Source organism: Rhinatrema bivittatum, chromosome 19 (assembly GCF_901001135.1).
Source record: "Rhinatrema bivittatum chromosome 19, aRhiBiv1.1, whole genome shotgun sequence".
Classification (NCBI taxonomy): Eukaryota; Metazoa; Chordata; class Amphibia; order Gymnophiona; family Rhinatrematidae; genus Rhinatrema; species Rhinatrema bivittatum.
The window spans coordinates 26407220-26432330 of record NC_042633.1 but is presented as its reverse complement, the minus strand read 5'-3'; the positions used below and the strand labels follow the sequence as shown (position 1 = coordinate 26432330).

The following is a 25111-nucleotide window of genomic DNA, read 5'->3' as shown; positions in this document are numbered from 1 at the left end:
ATAATTGCATGGGGAGGGCGAGAGCTCCCCTCGGCCCTTTCCTCCGGGCAGAGGCGATCCCCAGCCGGAGATGCGCAGAGCAGCAGCAGCAGCAACATCCCGGGCCACGTGACCCCACCGCTGGAACGTCGGCGGGAGGCGCTGCTGCGCGCGCTGGAGACGGAGCTTGCTGCAGGAGGAGGAAGCCGAACGGACCGAGCATCTCCACCCCCACCACCCGCAAGATGGAAGCTGAGTGCCGCAGCCGAAGGGAAATGATTTAATGCAAACGCCGGGAAGGAACGGCGGGAGTAGGGGCATCGGAGGAAGGAGGGAGCCGCCGGCAGTCCGCTGCACTGCTGTGTGACTGGAAGCCTTAATCAGAGCACAAAGGAGAAATTCCGTCCCTCCCTCGGCAGGGGCGAGCAGTGCACGAGAGGGGGCGATCGGGCTGCACCTTGCTTTTCGGCGATCGGCCGGAGTGCCCTTTCCCCTGCAGCCCGGATCTTTCTGCCAGGGGTCGGCTGAGGATGGAAGGGGGCCGTGCTGCACCGCCAGGAGTCAGGCCCCAGCAGCCGTGAGGGGATCGGGCATTTTTGCAAAACACCACATCGCTCCCTTTGCTTCTCCATCGCTCGCACTAAACCCCTCAGGAAAGGACCACTGGGGGGGGGGGGGGGTTTCACTTGTACAATTCTGCATTCTTTTTATTCCAATCTTTTATTATTTTTCTGGAGGAGCTAGCTTTGAAATTTGCGTGTTTTTTTTTTTTAATCTGCATTACTGAACGTCCTGGCCAGATCACTGAAGAAATGCTGAAGGGAGGAGGAAGAGGAGGGAGAGGAAGGCATCTGAAAGGAGACGGTGAGTGGTAACCATAGAAATGGATCCTGCGTTTAGCAGTAGAGAGAAAGGCGTTGGGGAGGTGGAAGGGAGGGATGATGGGAGCCCCTGCCAGGGCAGAAAGTGGTACTGAGGAGAGCTGAGCTGGACTGGAAAAAGGGGGAGAGGAGGAAGAAAGAACACGAGCTGACAGAGTGACCTGAAAGAGAGAACCCGAAATGTAAATCCAGGTTTTCTGCTTCTCTCTTCCTTTAGAAGAAAACTGCTGCTGCCCATTCATGTTTTAATCTCAGATTCAAAGAGTAAGGGAGAAACTGGCAGTAGAAGGCAGGAGAAAACTAATGGGAGTAACCTAGATAAACCAACAAAGGCAGCCCAAGGAAATGAGGCCCTCTTACACAGAGCAGTGAGGGGACAAGAAACAGGGATACCCCCCAAGGAAATGAGGCCCTCTTACACAGAGCAGTGAGGGGACAAGAAACAGGGATACCCCCCAAGGAAATGAGGCCCTCTTACACAGAGCAGTGAGGGGACAAGAAACAGGGATACCCCCCAAGGAAATGAGGCCCTCTTACACAGAGTGGCGTGGGGACAAGAAACAGGGATACCCCCCAAGGAAATGAGGCCCTCTTACACAGAGTGGCGTGGGGACGAGGAACAGGGACACCCCCCCAAGGAAATGAGGCCCTCTTACACAGAGCAGTGAGGAGACGAGGACCAGGGACACCCCCCAAGGAAATGAGGCCCTCTTACACAGAGTGGCGTGGGGACAAGAAACAGGGATACCCCCCAAGGAAATGAGGCCCTCTTACACAGAGTGGCGTGGGGACAAGAAACAGGGATACCCCCCAAGGAAATGAGGCCCTCTTACACAGAGTGGCGTGGGGACGAGGAACAGGGACACCCCCCCAAGGAAATGAGGCCCTCTTACACAGAGCAGTGAGGAGACGAGGACCAGGGACACCCCCCAAGGAAATGAGGCCCTCTTACACAGAGCAGTGAGGGGACAAGAAACAGGGATACCCCCCAAGGAAATGAGGCCCTCTTACACAGAGCAGTGAGGAGACGAGGACCAGGGACACCCCCCAAGGAAATGAGGCCCTCTTACACAGAGCAGTGAGGGGACAAGAAACAGGGATACCCCCCAAGGAAATGAGGCCCTCTTACACAGAGCAGTGAGGGGACAAGAAACAGGGATACCCCCCAAGGAAATGAGGCCCTCTTACACAGAGCAGTGAGGGGACAAGAAACAGGGACACCCCCCAAGGAAATGAGGCCCTCTTACACAGAGCAGTGAGGGGACAAGAAACAGGGATACCCCCCAAGGAAATGAGGCCCTCTTACACAGAGCAGTGAGGGGACAAGAAACAGGGATACCCCCCAAGGAAATGAGGCCCTCTTACACAGAGTGGTGTGGGGACGAGGAACAGGGACACCCCCCAAGGAAATGAGGCCCTCTTACACAGAGCAGTGAGGAGACGAGGACCAGGGACACCCCCCAAGGAAATGAGGCCCTCTTACACAGAGCAGTGAGGAGACGAGGACCAGGGACACCCCAAAAAACGGGGCCCTCTTACACAGAGCAGTGAGGGGACGAGGAACAGGGACACCCCAAAAAACAGGGCCCTCTTACACAGAGCAGTGAGGGGACGAGGACCAGGGACACCCCCCAAGGAAATGAGGCCCTCTTACACAGAGTGGCGTGGGGACGAGGACCAGGGACACCCCCCAAGGAAATGAGGCCCTCTTACACAGAGCAGTGAGGAGACGAGGACCAGGGACACCCCCCAAGGAAATGAGGCCCTCTTACACAGAGCAGTGAGGAGACGAGGAACAGGGACACCCCAAAGAAACGGGGCCCTCTTACACAGAGCAGTGAGGAGACGAGGACCAGGGACACCCCAAAAAAATGGGGCCCTCTTACACAGAGCGGCGTGGGGATGAGGAAGAGGGACACCCCAAAAAAAACTTAGCAGTAAGGTGATGGGAAACAGAGTACCCAAAGCATAGGCTCCCTCTTGTGGTTACAAGGGGGGCCTCTTAGGTACAGCATGGAAGATTTGCTTGGAGATTCATGCCTGATCTTTTTATGGTTACACCAGAGGGACTTTTTTTTTAATTTAATTTTTTTTTTTTTTTACTCGTCAGCTATTCCTTATCTTCTTGCTAGATCCAAGTCTTTAATTGGTTTTAAGCTTCAGTTTGGTGCCAGCTCTGGCTCTGAAGTCCCTGATGCATGCGTATGTTTGTTGCACTGTGGCTGTGTCTCTTTCACAATCCTGGTTAATTCCTTTAAAGGATCGGCAGTAGAATTAATCTCTTCCGTTCTGTTAAGTACTTTTAGTGCGTTCCTAATCATTCTCTTGTTCCAGAAATGCTGTATAAAACTACCTTTTTGGTTTCGCCTGAGAGAACCTCGGGGAAAAATATTCACTTTCCAGTTTTCTGCCTCCCAAACGTTTCCCCAGTCTAGGGCATTTCCTTGGGGCCTCTTCCTCCCCTTCAATCTCCCGGGCCTAGCAGCAGATAGTGGCAGAAGTCCTGATGAAGTTAATCCCACATTATGAAATGATGGCTGTGGATTCACTGATCCCATTCTGGTTTAGTCTACGGCACGCACTGACTCACAGTTTGGATTTTCCTGCTAAACCCTGGAGTCCGGGTTCCTGCCCCAGGACTGGATTACCCCATGCTTAGGAAGGGCAGCTGGCAGGGTCACCCACATGGCGTGGCCTCGTTCAGGTGCTGCATTCCTTGCATGAACGAGGGAGTACATTTTATTCATATTTTCTTGTGCAGGCTTTTCATACTTATGTTTCTATGCTCTATGGGTGCCCAGTGTGCATCCGTTGTGCACATTCTCCATGTGGCATGGCTGACTTGAAAATGCAAGCCGTAAAATAGTGCAGTGACGGAGATGTGTAAAATATGGGCTTGCTCACTCGAACCAAAGAGTAGCAGGCCTGGGAGAGAAGGCTGTGCAGTGTGCGCCCAGACAGGGAAGACTTACGACTTCCTGAGGAGGTGCCCCTGAAGTAGAGCAGAAGAGAGGTCAAGGGGTTGGTGAAAGAGGTAGTCATTGTGTGGTCACAGAGGATTATACCATCTACTGTCCTTCACCTGCGACTCAGATGGCATAACATGGCCAGCTCCTTGGGAAAACTTGACATTTTGTAGAAACATTCATGGGTCCTACAGCCAGACGTTTGGTCTGAGGAGAAACTGGCAAAATAGGTACCACTTTTCCGATGAAGAGGACATGGATTTTGCCACCTATTGAGTGGTGACCACAAAAATGAAGGTCACGTTGACACTACTGGGTTAATTCTTAAGAAAACCGGATCATTTTTGGGAGCTAAAAAGTAATGATGGCATGCATAGGACTCTCTACGGTATATAATGCTGTGGGTAATCCGGTCTAGCCTATGGTATAAAGTATGCGGAGCTGTTTCTACAATCTATAATGCAGTGGGTAATAGGGGTTCTCCTATATAGTGTATGGTATATAGTATGCATGGGTGTCTCTATAGTATACAATGCTGTAATATGGCTCCTCCTTTATAGGGTGTGGTATATAGTATGCATAGGTGTCTCTGTAGTATATGATGATGTGGGTAATATGACTCCTTCTTTACAGGGTATGGTGTATATAGTATCCATAGACTTCTCTACAGTCTATAATGCTTGGGGAATATGGTTCCTTCTATATATGGTATGGTATGTAGCAACCTGATTTGAGACAGGAGCCATGCTCTCTAACATTTAGGAAAAGACTAAAAACCTGGCTTTTCAAAAAGCATTTCCAAGCATTGAATAAAACCTCCATTAAATAGCACAAACTCTTATTCTATAACTGGACCTAATACAAATCAACCAACCTTAAATTGACACTCATCAATACCTTCTGAGCTTTTATCATACCATTATCGTATTTATGCATCTGGTTATTTATGTACCGTCTCATAGTGATGTACCGCCACAGTTACTCACATATTCTTATTTAATCACTTTGCTACTCTATTACATTAATAGGCCAAAATGTAAATATTGCTCTGTACAATCTCTCCCCTTTTCCAGTTCCAAGTTGATTTCCCTGATTTTTTGTAACTTTCTCACATCCTTTATTTGATTCACTGTATTTAAAGTTCAAGGTTCTTATTGAGAACATTGTTTTAAGTTATGTTATACTTTACACACTCTGTTAATTGTAAACCGGGTTGATGTGATGCCTGTCATGAAACTCGGTATAACAAAAACAAATAAATAAATAAATAAATAAATAAGTAGGAATCTCTATGGTATATAATGCTGTGGGTAATATGGCTTCTTCTTTCTAGGGTATGGTATATAGTATATGATAATTTGGGAAATAGAGTGCTACCTTTATTTAGAATGGTATGTATCTGCGATTCTCAACTGGTGTCGTGGCTCCGGGTGTCCCACTGCCCCAGTCGTGCTTCCCTTCTTCCCCGGGGCGGATTGGCCTACCGGCGGGCCAGTGCAATCGGTAGCGGAGTGACCCCGCATACCGCCGGCAGAGGCCGGGCCTTCGGCAGCCGAAGAGCGGATTGACGCAGAGTGCCGCCGTCAGAGGCCAGGCCGGCGGTGGCGGCTGAAGAGCGAAGGCCAGGCTTATTGGGCCAAACAATGAAAAGAGGCTCCACATGAGAGAGGAAACTTGCTTGTGTGTGTAGGTGAGTGGCATCTTTGTGTGTGTGTGGTAGAATGGGTGCCTGGATGCGTGAGTGGCAGCTTTGTGTGTGGTAGAATGGGAGCAAGAGCATGTGTGTGATTGAGAGAGAGACTGGTTGGAGGTGATATGTTTTTGTGAGAGTGAGAGAGACTGCTCAGGGAGGTGATTGGTATGTGTGAGAGAGAGACACTATGGTCAGGGAGGTTACTGGTGGGGGTGTGTGTGTGTGTGTGTATATATATAGGAGAGAGACTGGTCAGGGAGGGGACTGGTGTGTGTGAGACAGTGACTGGTTGTCCCTAAGGAAGAGGACCATGAGTATAGAGCTTCAGCAGTCACTGCTGCTTCTGGTGAGGGCTATTGGCTTGCAAGGGAAAGGAGTAGGAGAGTTGCCGGAGAGGGTAAGTAAAAGGGGCTTTTAAAGTTTATTTTTCTTGATTGACTGCCATTTAAATTATTGGGTATTATGTGATGTGTCTGCTGTTTTGAAATATTTTATTGATAATTGGACAAATTTTAATAATTTGAGATTTTAATTGTTGGAGGTGTTTCTGTTCATCAGCTGTTTTGTAACATTTATTAGTATAGTTTTACAATTATTTCTGTGTGGGGGATCAATAGCAGCTTGGCTTGTTCTGTTTTCCTAATAGGAAGTGTATTAGTGTTTAGGGCCTGGTGACCTATTTGTCGTGTTGCCTTTTCAACAGATAGGGGAGTAAGTTTCATAATACAGGTGTAACTTTGTGCGCATTACTGCAGATCCTGGGAGTCTGTTAGGTGCTATATTTCTCTTTCCATTTCTCCAGGTTTGCACTGCATGCAGAGTGGCTTTTTTTGTTTTCCATTCCAGTTTCCGTCTCCATATTTATAATTTGAGGTTGTTTCTGAAGCTCCGTTTGGGTGTGTGACCGAGGTGCGGTATTTTACCAGCATGTAGGCATTTGTATCGTGTTTTATCAATAGGACATGCATTAGTGGTAAATGATTGCCTTTTCCTAAGGAGGTCTATTGTGCCTGCTAGAAGAGTTTGTCTTGCTTTTGCTGAGATTTATTTATTTATTTAACAGTTTTATATACCGACCTTCATAGTAAATAACCATATCGGATCGGTTTACAATTAACAAGAATAAAAAAACTGGGGTAACTATTCAAGTAAACGAAAGATAAACAGTAAGTAGGAATGAGTCAAAGTTACAATCAACAGGGAAGAGAACTTGGAAGCTTGCAACAAGCTGGAAAGAAGATAAGGCAGGAAATAAATATGAAGTGATGCCATAGGGCGTACGGGTTAAAGCTTAATGGTGCTTTAACCTGGGAGAGTCAGAGTCCATTTGTGAGTATAATCATCATAACGGGTAAGCGTGAAGGACAACTAGTGATTGTCTGGATGATGTCTTCAGAACCAGAATATCTTGTTTGCATGGTGAGTTGTACGGGTAATGCCCTAGTTCTGCTCTGCACCCATTGTTGGGAGGGGTCGAGGGGGTTCCCGAGGATGCAGAATGTATGTTAACGTTTAGCCCCGTGACGGTCACATGTTCAGCGTGTCACGCATGCGAGAACCATCTGTCAGCTGTGTGCTCACCCAAGAAAAGGTTGAGAACCACTGGTATATAGCATAAGTATGTTATTTATTTTATTATTTTAATTGCAGTTATTATATACCGACATTTGTTTAGTAACTTCACATCGGTTTACATAGAACATGAACTTGCAACCGTGCTCCACAACAAGAAGTAGGCAGCAGAGCTTTACAGATAAAATTAACTTAGGGGAGACGACAAATTCACTGAAGGGAGAGGGTAGGGGGAAGGAGGGAAATAAGATATGAAATTAACTGTGCGAGTACATAGGATAATATATATATATATATAAACATATAGACAAAGAGATACAAATTAGATTGAGATATTAATGAGCTTATATGAGAAATGTAGTATTGTGGAAAAATATATAAATGAGTGACAGGTATTTGAGAGAACAAACAGGAAATAGGTGTCTGTAGAGTATATGATGCTCTGGGTAATATGATTTTAGGGACAGTAGGGTCTTTCTGTATGGGGCAGAGGAATATGGTGGTTCCATGATATATTATGTTGATGGCAGGGTTGTGCACTAATGATGTTTGATTTGTTTTTTCTGTTTTCTTTCAAGTCATTAAATTAAAACAAGGTAAACTCTATGAAATGAAAAATAAACTAAAAGACAACAGTGTCACTTGGTTGGTCTGGGTCAGTACTTTCATCCACCTGTATTGAAAAAAGAATGCTCCTGGGGTTGTCCATATCTTGAGAATGTTATTTTCAATTTCTATGTAATTTTTCCTGGGAATTTCAAAGTTAAAACAAAAGAAGGCACTGGAAAAAGGACTTTACTATAGCACAGAGGAGAAAAATCAATGCAATAACCAGTATTCCACTGATTTCTTTTCTGTTGAAATTCCCAGGCAAAGTAAAAGAAAACAAATTGAAAAGGATGATCCCCTTCCTGCTCCCACCCAGCCACTTCCCCCATCTGTGGGTGGAAGATGGGGCAGGATTAATTCCCAGACCCTACCTTCAGAATGAGTGTGGTTGATGAGAAAAGAGCTCTGGGATGGCCCTCCCCCACCCCAAACACCATCCAGTGGTCAGAGATGGGGTAGGGCCTATCCCCAGTCACTGCCTTCAGGTGGTGCAACTGATGCCACGCACAGAAATGAAGAGGGATTGCTCCTGCCCCCTTTTCACTCACATATAGATTAAGTTCCTTGGGAGAGGGGGAATAGGGGCAGGAGCATGATTGGTATGGGGGATTTACGTAGCAGTGCAAGGCTTACATTTTTCTAGATGACCACAGCATACAGTAATCAGTGTATGGTGTCCCAGTCATGCTGTTTTGGCAGTAGTACTCTTCTTTTGTAATAGAAACAAGGGCCAAAGAAGACCAAATGGCCCATCCTGTCTGTCCAGCAAGCTTTGACACTTTAATTTTCTCTCTCTCATACTTGTTACTCTTGGCTCTTATTAGTAACTTTTTGGTTCTAGTTACCTTCCATCCCCTCCATAGATGCAGCTCCAACACTGTTCTCTACATCAAAGTGAAGTATCAGGTTTAATCAATTTGGGGTAGTAACCACAGCAACAAACTAGCTACAGCCCTGGTTATTGGTTTCTGCAGACTATACAAAACGAGATTTCTTCGCTAACAAAATACACCAATTCCAATACAATCCTAAAGTGCTATACGAGTACGTTAATTCTCTTACCAAGTCAGCAGCTTCTGACGTCCCTGATGACGTAGCCAAATCTAAAAGTGAAGAACTTGCCACATTTTTCCAAACCAAAATAGACAAGTTTATATCCAAGTTCACCAATGCATCATCCACACCCATCCAACAATTTGAACCCGACTGCAACCAAATCAAGACTAGAAACAACACTAATATTCTATCTTCTCTAGAATGCACCTCTACACTAGAAATAGAAATTCTTATTAAAAAAGCCAAACCCTCCACCCATCCAACTGATACAATACCCAACCTTATTGCCAAACCCTTAACAAACATCATCAACCTGTCCATTAATTCTGGACAGGTACCTGTCCCCCTCAAACAGGCAATCGTCAAACCTATTCTAAAAGAACCCAAACTAGACCCCTCTGATCTAGCCAATTACCGCCCCATCTCCAATCTCCCTTTCATTTCCAAACTCCTCGAAAAAACCGTTAACAAACAACTCACTGAATACCTCGATGACAACCACATTCTTGCACCTGCTCAGTACGGTTTTCGGAAATCTCACAGCACTGAGACTCTTTTACTCTCTCTGTCAGACCATATACTCAAAGGCTTTGAGAAAGGACAATCTTATATTCTTGCCTTTCTTGATATCTCCTCTGCATTTGATACCATCAGCCACTCCATTCTCCTACAGCGATTAACTGAAATTGGCATCACAGGGGTTGCCCTCAATTGGTTCAACTCCTATCTCAGTAACAGAAATTTCACAATTCAGCTAGGAAACCATGTTTCCAAGGCCATACCCCTCAAGCAAGGTGTCCCACAAGGTTCATCCCTCTCCTCAACATCCCTCACTATATATACGCTGATGATGTTCAGTTGCTCATCCCCATTACTGACTCTCTTTTGAAAACCATGGATATCTGGAAAGATACTCTCCAATCCATAAACAATCTCCTATCTTCCATTCACTTAGCTCTTAATACCACTAAAACTGAAATCATGCTTATCTCACCACAAAACCAACTTAACTCCTCCCCCCTTCCACACATCCCATTCGCTCAACAAGTCCGTGATCTGGGAATCATTCTCGATGGTCACTTCACACTGAAGAAATTCATCAGTAATATACTAAAGGATGGATTCTTTAAACTTCACACCCTTAAGAAACTTAAGCCTCTTCTTCATCCCCCAGACTTCCGTACGGTCCTACAAACTATTATCTTTGCCAAAACAGACTATTGTAATTCCCTCCTCCTCGGACTACCGAATAACACCATCCACCCCCTTCAAATACTACAAAATACAACAAACAGCCTGGATTCTGACCAACACACACAGACACGATCACATCACACCGGTCCTAAAAGATCTACATTGGCTCCCCATAGCCTCATGTATACAACATAAGGCTCTCTCTCTCTCTTGTTCATAAGGCCTTGTACAATCCCGAAATGAATTGGTTTAATGACACCTTCCGATTTCACCAATCTAATTAACCCACTAGACACATTCATCTTGCCACCATGCCCACCTCCTCGCCCAAACTCTACAAATTAACCTCCACGAGAGCCCGTGTGCTATCGATCGCCAGGCCTATCCTCTGGAACACAATGCCAGTTGCACTTTGCCAAGAAGAATGCTCAAAAACTTTCAAGTGAAAGCTTAAGACCTGGCTTTTCACCAAAGCATACACTTAAATTCTCCTTGCTCTCATCTATGTTCCCCCCTCAACCTTGCTTTTCACTAATAGGAAGAGGGGAGACTCACCCCCTATCTCTCCTCCCTGCACAATTATTAAATTATGTTTTTTCCCTATAATTGTACATTTTGTATATACCTGTAAACTTTGCTTATAATAATTTATTAACCTAACTTTTTTCTTCTGTTACTTTTCCCCTCCTGTAATCATGTTATTTTAATTTTAGTTTAAATCTTTATTTCCCCCACCTTTCCTTTACTTTCTAGTTATAATGTTTCAATTGTTTTATGTTAAACATGTTTGATGTAAAGTGCTGCCACAGGCACTAGTTTCATGTTACGCTGTGAACTGGTGTGATATCATTGATGAATGTTGGTATATAAAACTTTTAAATAAATAAGTAATTCAGTCCCAGTTGGTTGTTGGTTGTTGTCTGAATATAAATTCTCTTGTCTTCTTCTCCTCTGTCGTTGAAGCAGAGAGCTATGCTGGATCTGCATTGAAAGTAAAGGATCAGGTTTATTTGATTTGGGGTAGTAAGCAATAAACCAAGTAAGTTATTAGGGATGTGAATCGTTTTAGGATGATTAAAATTATCATCTGATAATTTTAATATTGTCTTAAACCGTTATGGAACACAATACAATAGAGATTCTAAGGATTTATCATTATAAATCATTAGAATCATGAGCAGGCACACTAAAAGCCCCTAAAACCCACCCCTGACCCTTTAAATTAAATCCCCCACCCTCCCAAACCCCCCCCAAATGACTTACATAACCTGGGGGTCCAGCAGTGGTCCGGAATGGGCTCCTGCTACTGAATCTTGTTGTCTTCAGCCGGTGCCATTTTCCAAAATGGCGGTGGCCATAGATGAACACGATTGGATGGCAGGAGGTCCTTCCGGACCCCCGCTGGACTTTTGGCAAGTCTTGTGGGGGTCAGGAGGCTCCCCCCCCCCAAGCTGGCCAAAAGTTCCTGGAGGTCCAGTGGGGGTCAGGGAGCGATTTCCCGCCGCGAATTGTTTTCCGTATGGAAAATGGTGCCAGCAGGAGGTCATTCAGTGAGGGTTCTGGTGCCTTGCTGAATGATCTCCTGCTGGTGCCATTTTCTGTATGGAAAATGATTTGTGGTGGGAAATTGCTTCCTGACCCCCGCTGGACCTCTAGGAACTTTTGGCCAGCTTGGGGGGGGCCTCCTGACCCCCTCAAGAGTTGGCAAAAGTCCAGCGGGGGTGTGGAAGGACCTCCTGCCGTCGAATTGTGTTTGTGTATGGCTGCTGCCATTTTTCAGCACCATTTTGGAAAATGGCATTGGCTGAAGACAACAAGATTCAGTAGCAGGAGCCTGTTCCAGACCGCTGCTGGACCCCCAGGTTATTTGTGGTTTGGGGGGGGGGGGTTTGGGAGGGTGGGGGATTTAATTTAAAGGGTTGGGGGTGGGTTTTGTGATTTTAGATGATATTTTATTCCCCCCAAATGGCAACAATATGATTCCCTCCCCCTCCCAGCTGAAGTTGATTGTTCAGATGATGGATGACATGATTCACATGTCTATAAGTTATTCCCTTAGTTTTTTTGGTGGACATGTTCCTTATTGCACATTTGTTCTTGCATTGGAGCATAGAGCACTTCTGGAGTTGCATTGACAGTGAGTATGTTTCCTGAAGAAGGGTATAAAGGTGCAGGTGGTAGCCATTATGTACAGAAGCCATCTCCATCCTTTATGGATGGAGTGTTTGTTCTATGTGTCTTTGAAATCTTTTACAGTTTAGGTAGCTACCACTTCCTCCAGAGAGTCATTTACAACTGTTGTTGTATGGTTTTATTTTCTGATGGAAGAGGTTTGTTCTTGTCTTTGGATTGCAAGTGAGTATCAGATAGTCTCTCCTTTTTGAACCTCTTCTGATATGTCCTTTTAGCTTTTTGGTTACTGTTTACTGGGTGATGTGGTGGTAAGTAGAAGGGGATTGTTAGTGGTTATTTCTATGTGCACAGAGTTTAGTATTAGCTATCATCTTGTGTTGTACATTTCAGAGACTTGAACACCAGTGTCCTGATGTCTGTCATACTTTGTTGAAAGTGGGCCTGGTCTAGTGTCTAGTGTCTAGTGTCTAGTGTCTAGTGTCTAGTGTCTAGTGTCTAGTGTCTAGTGTCTAGTGTCTAGTGTCTAGTGTCTAGTGTCTAGTGTCTAGTGTCTAGTGTCTAGTGTCTAGTGTCTAGTGTCTAGTGTCTAGTGTCTAGTGTCTAGTGTCTAGTGTCTAGTGTCTAGTGTCTAGTGTCTAGTGTCTAGTGTCTAGTGTCTAGTGTCTAGTGTCTAGTGTCTAGTGTCTAGTGTCTAGTGTCTAGTGTCTAGTGTCTAGTGTCTAGTGTCTAGTGTCTAGTGTCTAGTGTCTAGTGTCTAGTGTCTAGTGTCTAGTGTCTAGTGTCTAGTGTCTAGTGTCTAGTGTCTAGTGTCTAGTGTCTAGTGTCTAGTGTCTAGTGTCTAGTGTCTAGTGTCTAGTGTCTAGTGTCTAGTGTCTAGTGTCTAGTGTCTAGTGTCTAGTGTCTAGTGTCTAGTGTCTAGTGTCTAGTGTCTAGTGTCTAGTGTCTAGTGTCTAGTGTCTAGTGTCTAGTGTCTAGTGTCTAGTGTCTAGTGTCTAGTGTCTAGTGTCTAGTGTCTAGTGTCTAGTGTCTAGTGTCTAGTGTCTAGTGTCTAGTGTCTAGTGTCTAGTGTCTAGTGTCTAGTGTCTAGTGTCTAGTGTCTAGTGTCTAGTGTCTAGTGTCTAGTGTCTAGTGTCTAGTGTCTAGTGTCTAGTGTCTAGTGTCTAGTGTCTAGTGTCTAGTGTCTAGTGTCTAGTGTCTAGTGTCTAGTGTCTAGTGTCTAGTGTCTAGTGTCTAGTGTCTAGTGTCTAGTGTCTAGTGTCTAGTGTCTAGTGTCTAGTGTCTAGTGTCTAGTGTCTAGTGTCTAGTGTCTAGTGTCTAGTGTCTAGTGTCTAGTGTCTAGTGTCTAGTGTCTAGTGTCTAGTGTCTAGTGTCTAGTGTCTAGTGTCTAGTGTCTAGTGTCTAGTGTCTAGTGTCTAGTGTCTAGTGTCTAGTGTCTAGTGTCTAGTGTCTAGTGTCTAGTGTCTAGTGTCTAGTGTCTAGTGTCTAGTGTCTAGTGTCTAGTGTCTAGTGTCTAGTGTCTAGTGTCTAGTGTCTAGTGTCTAGTGTCTAGTGTCTAGTGTCTAGTGTCTAGTGTCTAGTGTCTAGTGTCTAGTGTCTAGTGTCTAGTGTCTAGTGTCTAGTGTCTAGTGTCTAGTGTCTAGTGTCTAGTGTCTAGTGTCTAGTGTCTAGTGTCTAGTGTCTAGTGTCTAGTGTCTAGTGTCTAGTGTCTAGTGTCTAGTGTCTAGTGTCTAGTGTCTAGTGTCTAGTGTCTAGTGTCTAGTGTCTAGTGTCTAGTGTCTAGTGTCTAGTGTCTAGTGTCTAGTGTCTAGTGTCTAGTGTCTAGTGTCTAGTGTCTAGTGTCTAGTGTCTAGTGTCTAGTGTCTAGTGTCTAGTGTCTAGTGTCTAGTGTCTAGTGTCTAGTGTCTAGTGTCTAGTGTCTAGTGTCTAGTGTCTAGTGTCTAGTGTCTAGTGTCTAGTGTCTAGTGTCTAGTGTCTAGTGTCTAGTGTCTAGTGTCTAGTGTCTAGTGTCTAGTGTCTAGTGTCTAGTGTCTAGTGTCTAGTGTCTAGTGTCTAGTGTCTAGTGTCTAGTGTCTAGTGTCTAGTGTCTAGTGTCTAGTGTCTAGTGTCTAGTGTCTAGTGTCTAGTGTCTAGTGTCTAGTGTCTAGTGTCTAGTGTCTAGTGTCTAGTGTCTAGTGTCTAGTGTCTAGTGTCTAGTGTCTAGTGTCTAGTGTCTAGTGTCTAGTGTCTAGTGTCTAGGTCTAGTGTCTAGTGTCTAGTGTCTAGTGTCTAGTGTCTAGTGTCTAGTGTCTAGTGTCTAGTGTCTAGTGTCTAGTGTCTAGTGTCTAGTGTCTAGTGTCTAGTGTCTAGTGTCTAGTGTCTAGTGTCTAGTGTCTAGTGTCTAGTGTCTAGTGTCTAGTGTCTAGTGTCTAGTGTCTAGTGTCTAGTGTCTAGTGTCTAGTGTCTAGTGTCTAGTGTCTAGTGTCTAGTGTCTAGTGTCTAGTGTCTAGTGTCTAGTGTCTAGTGTCTAGTGTCACTTACCCCAAGCATGTGGAAGGAAATACACATATGGAATAGAAGATAGTTTGTTTATTAACTGAACACACAGCAGGTACAATGAACATGCAGAGAAACAAGTAACATTAGAAAAATGCACCTAAAATGAATGACAGATCATAAAAATAATTTCAGAAGCAGGTGTCTAACTGACAGGAAACAGAGGAGTAAATGGACAATTTTCTCAGTCAAAGGGGGTGGATAGTGGAGTGCCTCAGGGATCTGTACTAGGACCCTTACTTCAATATATTTAGAAATGATCTAGAAAGAAACAACAATAATCAAATTTGCAGATACAAAATTGTTCTGAGTAGTTAAATCACAAGCAGATTGTGATAAATTGCAGGAAGACCTTGTGAGACTGGAAAATTGGCCATCAAAATGGCAGATGAAATTTAATGTGGAGAAGTACAAGGTGATGCATATAGGGAAAAATAAGCCCATGCTATAATTACACAATGTTGGGTTCCATATTAGGTGCTACAACCCAAGAAAGATCTGGGTGTCATAGTAGATAACACATTGAAATCGGTTCAGTGTGCTGCAGCAGTCAAAAAAGCAAACAGAATGTTGGGAATTACTAGAAAGGGAATGGTGAATAAAACAGAAAATGTCATAATGCCTCTGTATCGCTCCATGGTGAGACCACACCTTGAATACTGTGTACAATTCTGGTCACCACATCTCAAAGATATAATTGCAATGGAGAAGGTACAGAGAAGGGCTACCAGAATGATAAGGGGAATGGAACAACTCCCCTATGACAAACAACTAGAGGTTACAACTTTTCAGCTTGGAAAGAGATGACTGAGGGGGGATATGATAGAGGTCTTTAAAATCATGAGAGGTCTAGAACAGGTAGATGTGAATCAGTTACTCACTCTTTCAGATAGTAGAAAGACTAGGGGGGCACTCCATGAAGTTAGCATGGGGCACATTTAAAACTAATCAAATCTTTTTACTCAACACACAATTAAACTCTGGAATTTGTTGCCAGAGGATGTGGTTAGTGCAGCTGTGTTTAAAAAAGGATTGGATAAGTTCTTGGAGGAGATGTCCATTACCTGCTATTAAGTTCACTTAGAGAATAGCCACTGCCATTAGCAATGGTAACATGGAATAGACTTACTTGTCCACATTACATTTCATCTGCCATTTCGATGCCCAATCTTACAGTCTCGCAAGCCACTTGTGATGTAACTACTCCACAGACTTGACATGAAAATGGAGATCTAATAAATCCACCCATTTCTAACTTAACTACTGCTCCTCAATCAAGGCTGCTAAAAAGCCTACTTCTAACTCCATCTTCCAAGCTAACAATAATCCCCAAATCCTCTTCAATATGGTGAAAAGGCTAACCAAGCAATTAGACTCCAACTTTCGATACCCCACGCTGCACTGTATTGGTATGAATGTAGTGAGTGAATGAGTTCTACATTGTAAATGGTACACACAGGTTTGTTTTATTACTTTGTATTTACCTGTGGTTGAAACCCTTGATGTGTGTTTATCTATCATTTGTGCTTCTGACTCTGCTGCATGTATATCTAGAGAGATATAGTTAAACACTCAAAGCCAGCTCTGTCCCTCTTCTCCCCATATGCCATCCAGCCACTTGTAGACACCCAGGCCTTGGCTCAGCTTAGACGGAGTGCACTGGTAAAGCCAACCCTGGTCCTAAATAGTACAAAAAAAACCAAACAGTTTTTACAAAACTGTCTGCATTGCAAGTCTAAACTTGTGTCCTCTTCTTACAAACCCCAACACCTCTACTCTCCATTAGGGAAATGTACAAGTCTCCCCAACTCCCCTCTCTGTTGTGCTGTGGTTAGGGGCCTTCCCAAAACAAACAGCTTGTGCAAAGCAGGGTTCACAACTTGAGGCAAAAACACTTTTAAACTACGTCATTTACCATACCCCATTCTGGTCACTTTGTTTCTGTGGCTGAACCTGAGGATTCCTCCATCCATATCCTGGCCTTTTCTGTCCACCTCTACCACCAGCGATTCGGCCGTGTCAGACTCACTGCTGTTTAATTCTGGCACCTGTTCCAGCTCTCCCTCTGCCCACGGGTCAAGTGGTATCTCTACAAACCCAGGAAAAAAAAATATGCATTGTGTAAGTGAGAGATCTCTGTGTGCACACTTCCCTTCTAACTTGTCAGTGACCATCCTCATGCCAAACTTTTTCCAGACCTTGAGTCTTGGGTGGGGGCAGCCTTTTCCACTTTTTTTTTTTTTTTTAAATGGTGAATGATTTGGGGTGGAGGGGGTGACAAAGGAGCAAAGTTGGCATATTCTGTCCCCTGTATACAGCACTGTTAAACATGCTTGCGTGTTTGTTGTTCTTTTGCCTTTTAGCTGAAGATTACTTATCTGTATCAGGGTTTTTATCATTTGTATTGTCATCTGCTTTAGGATGGTTTGCTGGGAAATGGGCTATCGAGTCTGACGGTTGGTAAAGTAAGCAGAGGCCATCTAGGACCTTACTTTTTACCCGTACGACCGACTGCAAACAAACACCCAGAATCTGATTCCCCTCCACTATTTTTTGCTGAACCCGAGGCAGGTTAACGTGAAAGCGCTACACGATCCGTGACCGTTGCCTCGTCTGCTTTCGGCCAGGACTTGCGGGTCATTAAATGTTTTTGGAATCGCTCGTTTCCAGCCAGACACCATTTACAGGCTTCAAATGGTGTTTTACGTGTGTTAAATGTGCTGGACCCTCGCATTGTTGATAAGTTTTATCTGCATTAAGTGCACATCACAGGTACATAACGTTAGAAAATTGCTATGATAGCGTCTTACCCAGACATGCTCATTTCACCTATAAATGTTGATTTTAGAGCTCCAATGGCGATGGGGTATTTTAGTGCCGAACACCACGAGCGTAATGCGATAGTCTGGTCGCGCCTCGCACGGCTAATACTCTTTTTACCCCAGCTCACTCTGCTCCTGGGAAGAGATGTGGACAAATGGTAAACCAGGGCTTCTGTTGAAACCTTGCCGAGTTCACCTTTCCAATGGATTTAACTAAGGCGTCCCTCCATCCCCTTGAGAATGAAAACGCTCCCATTTTGGTCCAAGAAGAGGGGGATCACACTTACGCTACTTGTTCAAATATGTATTTATATAATTCTGAAGTTACTCAAATATTTAGTAATCTATGTTTGTATCTCCTCTCTCTGTAGTCACTGGGCACCCACGAGCACTTCCCGCAGGACCCGTCACTAAAGCATGAACGTTGAAAATGGCCATCCACCCTTGCACCCGCAGGATACCGGGGCTCGAGCTCTTTAGAATGATTTGGAAGCCGATCTTGTTAATCTTGTGGTTATCGTCCGTGGTGCTGGGAGGGACCTCGCCCACTTCGTGTCCCGCCTCTTGCTCCTGCAGCAACCAGGCCAGCCGTGTGGTTTGCACCCGTCGGGAACTGGTGGAGGTACCGGAGAGCATCTCCGTCAACACGAGATACCTGAATCTGCAGGAGAACAACATTCAGGTCATCAAGACAGACACGTTCAAGCATCTTCGTCACCTGGAAATCTTACAGCTCAGCAAAAACCTGATCCGTACGATCGAGGTGGGGGCTTTCAATGGCTTGCCCAACCTGAACACGCTGGAGCTTTTCGATAACCGCTTGACCACCGTTCCCACGCAAGCTTTTGAATACCTTTCAAAATTACGGGAGCTGTGGCTGAGAAATAACCCTATCGAAAGCATCCCCTCTTACGCTTTCAATCGTGTCCCGTCCCTTCGGAGACTAGACTTGGGGGAACTTAAGAAGCTGGAGTATATTTCGGAAGCTGCCTTTGAAGGACTCGTCAATTTGAGGTACCTTAACTTGGGCATGTGCAACTTGAAAGATATACCCAACCTGACCGCCTTGGTTAGGTTGGAAGAACTGGAATTATCAGGGAACCGCCTGGAAATGATTCGGCCCGGCTCCTTCCAGGGCCTGACCAGCCTTCGCAGGCTATGGCTAATGCACGCCCAGGTAGCCATCATTGAACGCAATGCTTTCGATGACCTCAAATCTTTAGAGGAACTCAATCTGTCCCACAACAACCTTATGTCCCTCCCCCATGACTTGTTCACACCCCTGCACAGACTGGAGCGGGTACACCTAAACCATAACCCTTGGCACTGCAACTGTGACGTGCTATGGCTGAGCTGGTGGTTGAAAGAGACTGTACCGAACAACACTACCTGTTGCGCCCGCTGCCATTCTCCGCCCAGTTTAAAGGGCCGTTACATCGGGGAGCTGGATCAGAGTCATTTTACCTGCTACGCCCCCGTCATCGTGGAACCCCCTACGGACCTCAACGTTACGGAAGGCATGGCCGCCGAGCTGAAGTGCCGGACGGGAACCTCCATGACCTCCGTTAATTGGCTGACGCCGAACGGAACCCTGATGACGCACGGATCTTACCGGGTCCGTATCTCGGTCTTGCACGACGGCACGCTAAACTTTACCAACGTTACGGTGCAGGACACGGGCCAGTACACGTGCATGGTGACCAACTCGGCGGGGAACACCACCGCCTCGGCCACACTGAACGTGTCCGCGGCCGATCCCGCCACCACCGGTTACACTTACTTTACTACGGTCACCGTGGAGACCACGGAGACTAACCCGGAGGACGTCAAGCCCTCGGAGAAAGAGCCAGGTCCGACACCGGGATGGGAGATCACCTATTCTACCACATCACTAACCCCACACAGCACCCGGTCAACCGAGAGACCCTTTACCATCCCCATCACAGACACTGACGACATCATGAAAGATCTGGATGATGTCATGAAGACCACAAAAATTATTATCGGCTGCTTTGTGGCCATTACCTTCATGGCGGCAGTCATGCTGATCGTTTTTTACAAACTGCGCAAGCAGCATCAGCTGCATAAGCACCACGGGCCGACCAGGACCATAGAAATCATCAACGTGGAAGATGAGCTCCCCACCGGCAATCCGGGAGACAACCACCTAGCGTTGCCAGCCATCGAACATGACCACCTCAACCATTACACTGCCTTCAAGGCCCATTATAACAATAACACAGGCACCCTGAACTGTGCCAAAAACCCCATCCTCAACTCCATCCACGAACCTCTGCTCTTCAAGAGCACCTCCAAGGAGAATGTGCAAGAGACACAGATCTAGATGGCCTGCAGAGACCTTAAAGATGCAAGCTATGAACTGCAGAGCAGCCCCAGCTGGAACCACACACTGGCCTCTAGCTTAACCTTTTCCATTAGAAAAACATCAAAAATTTCTTTTGCAGTTCCCAAGTCCACAAAAAAAAAAAAAAAAAAAAAAAAAAAAAAGAAAAGAAGGTCCCTTTCAACTGTAAGTGAATTTGCTGACTCGATGCAGAATTATTTTGATATCAGTATGGGGAAGATGTTTCACTATACAACTACCTGATGTATTACTAAAAAAAAAACAAAAAAAAAATTCTACAAAAAACAAATTGTCTTGAAAAGAAATGAACGAAAAAGCTTATTTTGTGGTACAGCTCTTTATGTGTAAATTCTATTTCAGATCTATTTTCACCAAGGAAAAGTATTCCAAAACATGTGAGATTGTAACTGGAATCCGTCATGGGATTACTGAGGCAGCAAATTAGGTTTTTTTTTTATTAACAGTATTACTATGGAACGACTGGTGGTCTACACTGGTGCCCAGATCTGAGAGAGAGGGGCACTGGTCAGCTTTTTCCCCTGTCTCAGACCAACACTGCAGGAGGGTGTTTTTTGGTTTTTTTTTTTATAGTGGGGGTAAGCGAAGGAGGGTTCGGACAGGGGTACAGTATGATCACAGTTCTTGCTGGAACTCATCCCAGTTTTACTTTTAATAAAATTCCATCACAAGGTGTTTACAGCCAGCAGAAAAGACCCTGTGCCATATTCCTATGTCATTGTGCCAATTTCCTTGAGAACTTGTGTTCAGTCCTAGATATGGAAAAAAAAATTAAGGTCTTTTATGACTGCAGTGTGGGGGGACCTTTCCCCTCAGCAAAGTCTAGGGAGGGGCTCCAGAGATGCAAAAAGAGAGATGATTCTCATATTGTGCTGGTGTGGCAGATACTGAACATGCTGTGAACAGATAATACCTGGTTTATCTTTGAGGATTTTTGTTTTGCTCTGGGTTTGTCTTTTTTTACATATATTTTTGTTGGTTTATTTTCAGGGGGACTTTTTGGTTTGTCTGTTTAGTGTGGGAAATTTTAACTAAAGCCAATTGCTTTGTATGAGGCGCTGACGTCGAGAACGCCGCCAGTTCCGCTCAACTTTGCCACACTGAGAAACGGAATTATTATAATAAAAAAATGATTCTAAAAGATGAAATGTTCAGAGTAATTTAAGGTAGCAATGCAGCGGCTGAGAGATACATACGCTGTGTGCGCAGACCTGCTAATGCAGCTCACAGCTCCACACTGTCAGGTTGAAAAATAAAGGGCTCCCGTCCTAAAATGACACCCTACCTTGAGCCATGTCCACGTAGTTTCATATGCCATCGAAAGAGGCTACCAGAAGTCAAGGTTGCAGGCAGCCGAGACCAGTTGGATCCCTGGAGCAGCAGAGCGCCATGCGGAGGAGATTCAGCCTGACAGCAGAAACCGGGAAAACATCAATGTCCTGGGCTCCTTCTGAGGGTACCAAACTAGGCAGAAAGGGGCAGATAAAGGAAATGTCAGCAGCAGACTACAATGCCCCACAAACTTACAGTTGGTGCTTGCAGGTTCATAGTAGCCAGCTCCTGTCCAGCAAGGCTGCAGGGCCCTATGAGGCTCCATATTTGGGTAATGGTCTCTCTAGCTTTGGTAGCTGGCTAGATTACCAAGCTTAGTGGGAAAGCACATGGCTGTGGGCAGGTGTTGGATTGTGGATGAGGACTTGTATAGGGTACTTATCTAATCAGGATAGCACAGAACCAAAACAGAGGAAGAGAATAAAGCATGGATTTGGATAGAGTGCAATATTAGGAGCTACCACCCAGGAAAAAGATCTAGGCATCATAGTGGATAATTCTGCTCAGTGTGCTGCGGCAGTCAAAAAAGAAAACAGAATGTGGGGAATTAATAAAATGGAAAATGTCATAATGCTTCTGTATCGCTCCATGGTGAGACTGCATCTTGAATACTGTGTACAATTCTGGTCACCGCATCTCAAAAGATATTATAGTTGCGATGGAGAAGGTACAGAGAAGGGCTACCAAAATGATAAAGGGGAATGGAACAGCTCCCCTGTGAGGAAAGACTAAAGAGGTTAGGGCTGTTCAGCTTGGAGAAGAGATGACTGAGGGGGGATATGATAGAGGTCTTTAAGATCATGAGGGGTCTAGAACACGTAAATGTGAATCAGTTATTTACTCTGATCACTGGGCAACGATGAAAGTGTTACTGACCTAAAAAAAGGTCCTACTCTGTAGTATCTTGATGTGCTGAACACAAATATGACCATGAAGAGTTATTAGCTCTCATTTTGAAGATATAGCTCACTTTGTTTAGTCATGTAAATTTATCCAGGACTGTAAGCCTAGAATGATGTAATATTGCATAATACCATCCTGCACACATCATCCAGAGTTTATTACATCATTTTCTGATGCAATGCAGTTCTACTGCCATGCAGCTGCCGTCAGCAGTGTACTATATGAAGCCCAGTCAGAAAGGGTGAGCATTTGAAATATTCATGCTGGCTGACTACTGCTGGACACTCTGCAGAGATGCTCCTGAACAGGTGTACTAGAGACAAGCAAAGAAATCCAAGATGTAGTCTATTACTTCATTTTTCAAACGGTATTAACTGTAGGTCTCCTACTATTGGCATACAATTCAAGATGTAATTATTGCATATTACAAAAAAAAAAAAAAACTAGAACCAATTTTGCATTTTCACAGTCATTCGTGTTTAGCACATGGAAATTTATAAGAATTGACTAATTTCATTTCCGTAACAGGACTTTTGTGAAAATTTGTTGCCCGGTGTAATAGAAAGACTAGGGGGCACTCCATGAAGTTAACATGTGGCACATTTAACTAGTTGGAGAAAGTTCTTTCACTCACACAATTAAACTCTGGAATTTCTTGCCAGACAATAAGGTTAGTGCAGTTGGGTTCAAAAAAAGGTTTTGATAAGTTCTTGGAGGAGAAAAGTCTATTAATCACATTTACTTAGGGAATAGCCACTGCTATTAATTGCATCAGTAGCATGGGATCTGCTTAGTGTTTGGGTAATTGCCAGGTTTGGCCTCTGTTTGAAACCGGATGCTGGGCTTGATGGACCCTTAGTCTGACCCAGCATGGCAGTTTATGTCCCACAAGCAGCCAAGCTTCGAAGGCTGATAGCTGGGGTAGATCCTTGCATTGGGCTACAACCAGACAGGCTACTTGGACCCACAAGTCTGTCTTACCATCAGATTACCTGAGATGTAGGCTCTTGATCTGCCACCATTGTCCAAGTTTCTCTTCTGTATTTCAGACACCGCTGCCACCTGCAGGATGAGCTGTGGGTATAAAGAATGCTTGAAAAAGTCCTTACAAGCACCTACTGACCTGAAATACTCTCAGGGCCTCACTGCCTAGGCATTCCCCTCCCCCCCCCCCCCCATAGACAGAATGGCAGAAAAGCAGGCCCTCGGTTACAGAATACTGAGGCAATCACTCCTGCGGGGTACGATGCTTTTACCCTCCGACCCCTGACATTGTCAAGCTATGCAGAATACATTTAACACTGTGATGCCCCTCACATACATGGAGTATAACTACAGTAGTGTGGAAGCAAAATACTCATGCACAGTACATAGCTGTTTCTGCAAAGTCCAGGCTCACCTATACACAGTAAGTACCTCCACTTCCGCACATTCCAGATGTGCTTTGGTGTACTCCCAGATTCTACACATTTCAGAATAGCCTTAGCATGTACCATACTCACAGGGGTAATTTTTAAGACTGGTCGCACAAGTCCAATGTTCATGGGTACTCTGTGCTCCTTTTCAAAGTGGAAGTGTGTGTATATCTCCCCATCAACAATTACCTCAGGAAAGATAACACATATTTCACCCCTGATCATTAGTTCAAGTACATTTCCTGGCAAAATCTAAGTTTTGAAAAATATATACATAGTGCCAAACCCTGTCCAAGGGATACTTCCCCCTACTGCAAGTAAAGAGGAAATATATATATACACACACACACACTGCAGGTTTCTAAATGCCCATTTCCACAGCCAAGGCACTATGGAAAGGGATTTTACATTACCCTCACAGTCAATATAACCATCTCATATGGGCAGATATATGAATAGAGAGAACATTTCCAGACTGGCCACAGTGGGCCGACTGTGTAAACTTTATAGCCACAGTGTGAGTACTTCAACATACTTAGATTTAAACAATTGCAAGCTACACCTGTTTCTTACCCCAACTTGAATATGCCCCCAGGAACACCTACTATGAATGCAGGTAGAAGTACACAATCCCAGTGAATGCAGCTAATACACACTGTATAGCACTGACCCTAGGAAGGTCTCCTATGTATGCAGAAAGGATAGACACATGGTGGAACTATACCCCCAGGCACATCTCCTCTGAATGCAGCTAGAAGTACACGCATGGAGGATCACTGCCCCCAGGAAGGCCTCCTCTGAAAGCAGCTAGAAGTACACACATGCATGGTGAAAGAATGCATGGACTTGTAGACACATCAAGGTGGGGGCAAGTTCATCTTCGTAAGCCACTACCTGCAGGTGTGGCTTGGAAGATTGCCCTAATAATCTAGAAGTGAATATAAAGACAGTCATACTCTATAGACAGGGAGAGATAATAGTTCTACATACAGAGCGATTCCAACAGACTCTTAGTAAACTTAGAAAGTGAGTGCACACCTCAGGCTTACATAAATATACATATAGACCTCCAGGTGCAGTTACACACAAACACAGCATCCTTGGGTGCATATTTATATAGGTACACACATTCCCCAAGTGCATATACAGACACAGATAGAACCTCCCTATATATATATATATACATACATACATATACACATATATATATATACATACACACACACACCACAAAAAAAAAACAAAAAACCACACACTTTCCCCTATGTAAAGAGAGGGTATAGTAATATTTCCTCTGGCCAAGGAACTCTAAACTCAAGCCTCACCAGGGTCCAGTCTTGGAGAGGGACTTCCCTGGCCACTTGAAAATTCAAATAGAAATCTTTTACAGTTCTTTCCCACAAGTCTCCAGGCAGGGTTTGAACCATCCCAGGTCTGGCTGGAAGGCAGATGCCCTCCCTGCTTAGCCAACCCACCCACTCGAGGCTGGCTTCAAAAGTGAAGCCTAAGCCTCTAGCTTTGTCTTTCAGTGTGAAATCCAGCACAAAACAAACTAATCTCAATAAGTTCTCCCAAGTCAAGGTCTGGCCCACTGGGCCTAACTACCACCTCCCCCCATACCTCTGCAACATTAAACTTTTC

General features: G+C 44.8%; 1 protein-coding gene and 1 long non-coding RNA gene across 4 annotated transcripts in view; one reads left to right on the top strand and one right to left on the bottom strand.

The window, feature by feature from the left end:
* Positions 1 to 19959, top strand: part of LRRC4B (leucine rich repeat containing 4B) — a 147868-nt gene extending 127909 nt beyond the window's left edge. For 2 of the 3 annotated variants that reach the window (XM_029584924.1, XM_029584925.1), the window contains exon 2: positions 17809 to 19959. In XM_029584924.1, coding sequence (XP_029440784.1) covers positions 17868 to 19781 — 1914 coding nt within the window. In that variant the 5' untranslated portion in view covers positions 17809 to 17867 and the 3' untranslated portion in view covers positions 19782 to 19959. Of the gene's footprint in view, positions 1 to 59; positions 844 to 17808 lie in introns of those variants that run through there. The other variant, XM_029584923.1, reaches the window with a different exon arrangement.
* LOC115080654 lies at positions 15756 to 23178 on the bottom strand. Its single transcript, XR_003853626.1, has 3 exons — positions 23048 to 23178; positions 21106 to 21284; positions 15756 to 16704 (listed from the first exon to the last, which is right to left on the bottom strand). It is a non-coding gene; the product is annotated as an uncharacterized LOC115080654 (long non-coding RNA).
* Between the last annotated feature and the right edge of the window lie 1933 nt (positions 23179 to 25111).